Raw genomic sequence first — 5283 nt, forward strand, 5'->3', positions numbered from 1 at the left:
TGGCAAGTTTCCTGGAAGCTAATTAATCAGTTTTCTCGGAAAGTGTAGAAGAACAAGGTTTCCTGCGGCCTACTGATTCTTCTGCTCCCACTTGTGCTCAGGTCGGTGTGTTCCGTTCCATTCTGAGTTGGCTGCCGCTGAAATTCCATGCTCATGTGGACGGACGGAGGAAGACTGGTCGACGTCGTTGTCAGGTGAGGTTGTCAGAATTATTATATTTATTATTATAGGGTGTGGCTGGAAAAAATGATGTGCCCTATGTTAGGCGTGAATAGTGGCTGGCTATTATTACTGGTATCTGTTTGGGGAGAGCGATCAGATTAATGAACACACTACCTTCTTATTAAACAAAAACAGTGGATTAGTTCATCTAATCACAGCCCTTAGTCTGCTTAAATTTCGTGCAAATTAACTGATGGAAAGCACCGTGCGAGGATTTGGAGATGATAATTTTTCCCGGGGATTTTAATATCGAATGTTGAGTGAATGAGACAACATAATGGACAAACTACATGACAAGTGGCTGCGTTTGGTTCTAGGTCCTAGTTTCTGTAGTTGGCTCTGCTAGCCAATAATCTTATACTCCATAGAAGATGTCTTCTTGCATATATATAACTTCTTGTTGCAACAGTACTTACAATGCACCTCGATCACTGCTCTAAAAATGCAGTGTTATTATTAGTCAAAATGATCACATATTTTGCAATGGATCCCGTAGGACCAATCTACATGGTAGGCACACTCTTTGGTCAGTGTTAGCTTCCAGCACCTAACCGCTCCACTCTTCTGTGGAATCGATCTTGACCACTACCTCTTTGTCATCTTTCTTCTCCACCTGCACACTTTCAGTTTTGATCTCATTGGCATCTTTCTTCACATCCACCTGCTGGTTTTCAGTCTTGATCTCAACACCCTCTTTCTTCTCATCGACCTGCTTGTCTTCAGTCTTTATCTCATTGGCAGCATCTATCTTCTTTCTGTTTAGGAGCTTGACAAGATCATCGAGCGCGACATCAGTGTCGTCATTCCTCATCAGAACCTCGGCGACCTCTGCAGGCGTCACACTCACCTCCTTGATCAGCTCCTCAATCTCTGGATACGTGGCATGAGAGTCAATGGCGTGGTAGTTATTAGCAAGGATCCGGAAAGCCTCCGGGGTGCAGTACCCCATGTGGATGTGCATGTCCATCCTGCCAGGCCGCAGAAGTGCTGGGTCGAGACGCTCCTTGTAGTTGGTCGTGAAGATGATGATCCTTTCTTCCCCAGTTGTCGACCACAAGCCATCAACAAAATTGAGCAGCCCAGATAGCGTTACCTTGTCTTCGGCCTTCTTTTTTTCTGTAGAATTGGACTTGGCATGTTCCTCGTCTTCATCCTGATCCTCTCTTTGCTTCAGTTCGATGGTGCAGTCGATGTCTTCAACCACAAGAATGGATCGGTTGGTCATGCCAACAAGAAGCCGCCTGAGGTCTGAGTTGGAATCCACCCCAGTCAGCTCGAGGTCGTATATGTCGAACCTGAGATGGTTGGCTATGGCGGCGATGAGGCTGGACTTGCCGGTACCCGGTGGACCGTACAGCAAGTACCCTCGCTTCCATGCCTTACCGATCCTTCTGTAGTAATCCTTCCTCTTGATGAACCTGTCAAGGTCGTCGATGATGGACTGCTTCTGCTTCTGGTCCATGGCCAGGGTCTCGAATGTTGACGGGTGTTGGAGCTCCATGGGGTTCCACTCGTCGGAGTACTCGTTCATGTAAATGCTGAGGCTCCTCTCCCCGTCCTTGATGGCCTTGGCCTTGGCGACGATGAATGGGAGGTACTCCTTCAGGGCCTTCTCCTTGTGCCTCTTGTGGAAGCTCACCTCATATGACCTCACCTCCCGTGCACCGCCGTTCCCATTTGGGTCGCCCTTGACCTCACGGGTGACGAGGCACCACCTGAACTCCGTCCCTTGGTACACGTCGGCCATCTCCTCGCCCGCCTCCATGCTGACAACCATCTTCTCGGCCTCGCTCTCTGAGCTGCTGACCCGCAGGCGCTGCATGCTGATGTTGGCGGGGGCGTTGTCGATGTGCGCGGCGAGGTAGGCCTTGACGGCGCCGTAGACGTGGTTATAGGACCAACCCTCGTTCTCCTCGATGACGATGGTGTGCTGCCATGTCAGGCGGGAGCGGAGGCTGGCGAGGAGGTCGGAGAGGGCCTCGCGCACCTCGGACGGCAGCAGCTCGTTCGCGAGGCCGCGGACGAGCATGAGGGAGGCTGCCAGGGAGGCCGCCGTGGCGATGGTCTTGTCATAAGACGCCATTTCTCCCTCTGTGTGAGGGTGGGGGTTGAGAGGACTGGCCTGCTGTGTTGAGGGCTCTGTTTTTTTGTTGCCCTGTGTTCTCCTAGGTGTGGAGTAGCAGTGTGAGGAAATGAGGCTGCCTCTCTTTGCGAGGAACTGAGGTGGGGAGCTGGGGGTGTGTGTGTATTGTTTTTATAGGCAGTGGAGTGTGAGGTTAGGTGGTTGACCGAGTTATGTCTTACTCTGAAAGGAACTGGTCTGAATAATGTAAGCATTGTGTTCCAAACCGACCTCATACAGACACACGGTTTGGTCCTACTTTGCAAAAGGTAGCATCACATTATGGCGTAATTTCAATGCATGTGTTAATTAATTCCCCTAGGATTTCTGTATGGTAAATTGTTGACAAAGTCTGAATTGTGAAGCACTTGCTGACTCGTTGGTTGATTGGCTGAGGATATGATGTCTTCCTCTGAAAGGTAGAGGAGGCGTGAATAAATTTGCCGATGTATTATACTAGCAGAATACTACTATCACCATCGAGATTCAGCAGGTCTGTCTGGACATTGCACCACCACTGTACCAGCATGTGATACTCCCAGTATCGATTCTTTGATATATTGGTTACAGCTTTTATCCTCTGAATCACACACGTTTTGAGCTGGTTACTGATTATTGTTTTGTTTCAGATTGTAAAGCGGCTCTGGAGGGGGAAGCTGCGTGACTTTTCTTCCTTGGCATCCAAGTTTGCTAGGGCAATATATGGAATGGAAGAACTGTGGGCGCCAAGTTTCCTTCCTGGAAGCTAGTTCGTTTTCTCGAAAAGCGAATGGGAAGAAGAATGTTTCCTTGGTGGACTGGAGCCTGGAGGTAGATATGGAAAAGAAAAGGTATGCAGGAGCGTCCTTGCGGCCTACTCCTTCTTCTTCCACTTTTGTGCTCGGGTCGGCGCGTGTGTCACGTCGTCAGCTAAGAACAAAAAAGAAGAGCCGAATATATACACGTCCTTGTCACGTTTCGAGACCAGAGGCTGGGGCGGGACCAATATGCCCTGGGAAGACTCCACTGCCAGTTACATCTTCAGTCACGACCTAGAGAACGCAGCCGTGCGCGACGGCGAAGTGGACCTAGTATCCCAGGCGGTGCGTGGCGTGTGCGGCCATTCCTTTCAGTTGCAGCGTCCGCGTTGGCTGCAGTTGAAATTCCAGCTCTTTTGGTAGTATCTGTTTTGGGGAAAGTGATAAGATCTACTCCTACTATATCTGGCGTGTGGAAAGTGATGTCCATCATCGAGAACGTGTAGAACAGCCCTGGTGCCTACGGGAGAAAAAAAAATGCGACGCTGCCAAAGCTCCATGGGGAAGTATGTGTAACTCGAGTGCATATGCTAGAAGCCTGCAGGACGATTCACTCGAGTGTAATAGAGCCAACCCTAATTTCTTCCAAAAGAACCGCCATCTATAAGTTGGTATCTATCTTCTATCTTAAAAAAATACAAAATTGTATCATCAAAAAAGCCTAGAGTAGTTAAGATGAACATGCAACATATCTAATGGCATTGACATTTCCCGGTGACTTTATGTTCGAAAGTTAGAACTCTAATCACATCATCCAATTGTTTCTTTTTTCATGATGTTGTGCGATGTAATTTTTTGGTTTGACTATTGCAACAAGCATGAGATAATTTGTTGGCTTCAACATGGACCTTAACTAATATCTCTATTGTGAAGAGTGACGATTCCCGATGTTACTTTCACTATCTAATTGGTTATATTGAGCCACTTAGATGTATTTGCATAGCATCATACTACAACTTGATTATTTTTAGCCCATACTCTTTTTTTGATGATCGGAAGAAAAAAGAATGACATGAAACAAAAGTCATCCAATCAAATATTTTGGATAAAGTAGTTTTGTTGATGATTTTTTCGAGCAAGTATTCATCCACTAGACTCACACACAAAATAAACAAGATATACACGATCTTAAGGTTGTGTCATGACGAGCTTCACTGGGACCATCCGATCGAAGTCGATTGTTTCATCTAGAAATAGGTCTAATATATATTACAGTGGCATGTCCAGTAGAGCAAGAAGAATCAAATTAGAGATCTACTTCTTTAATTTATTTGTACTGAACTCTTATACTTCTATAATTTATATTTATTAAATTTTATTATTACTTACTACTATTACTTAATTAGTTGATGTAACTAACTGTACAATAGTGTTAAAAAATATTAATATTCTTGTATTTTGTCGTGTTGTTCTTCCATGTATGATTACCTACAATGCGCTAAGCAACATACATTTGTGGTCGAAGTTACATATTTTCCTTTTCACATAATCACTGGTTTAAGATGTTTAGTTCAAGTGAAAACTCTTGAATGTGAGGAAAATAAAAAAGAACCAAATCACGTGTCAATATATTATTTTATTAAATTTGCATGGATTCTAGCTATGTTTGTTCGTATATATCTAGGACCCTTAATTTTATTTGTAGATATCTGCAAAGCATATGGTGTATCAAAGATCTTTGGAAAGAAATTTCTAGATTTTTATTACCAGGTATAAGAAAATAGGGAAATTTAGAGCATACAAGGTGTTTAGGAGGAGTTTTGTTCATCAGAAAATTGACATTGTTGTTTGGTATCAGATTGTCTTTGGCAATCCAAACTTGAGCCTACATGGAAGTTGACTCGTCTTTATCGATCCTTAGCATGACACCCTAAGAGAGGAAGTCCCAACCGTCAATAATACCTTGTATCTACAGGGAGGTTTGGTACCTCTAATAAGGTTACTTATCTTTTTTGATTATCGAAGTATGTGCCTAGGATATCTCGCAAGGCCATGTGTCACTAGAGGACAACGGCTCTATGCCGACGGCCTTTGCCGTCGGCACATGCGTGGAAATCATCGGTACATACGTGTGCCGACAGCCACCGTCGGCGCAGCAAGGCTATTGACTGTAAAATAAAGGGTTTTGGGAACTGCTCGACA

At 45.2% G+C, this 5283-nt stretch overlaps 1 protein-coding gene across 1 annotated transcript; it reads right to left on the reverse strand.

Annotated features, from left to right (window-relative positions):
• Positions 1-514: 514 nt before the first annotated feature.
• LOC124649266 (AAA-ATPase At3g50940-like) lies at positions 515-2420 on the reverse strand. Its single transcript, XM_047188920.1, has one exon. It carries the CDS (start codon positions 2303-2305, stop codon positions 770-772), a length of 1536 nt encoding a protein of 511 aa, XP_047044876.1. The 5' UTR covers positions 2306-2420; the 3' UTR covers positions 515-769.
• Between the last annotated feature and the right edge of the window lie 2863 nt (positions 2421-5283).

This window comes from Lolium rigidum, chromosome 4, assembly GCF_022539505.1.
Source record: "Lolium rigidum isolate FL_2022 chromosome 4, APGP_CSIRO_Lrig_0.1, whole genome shotgun sequence".
Lineage (NCBI taxonomy): Eukaryota > Viridiplantae > Streptophyta > Magnoliopsida > Poales > Poaceae > Lolium > Lolium rigidum.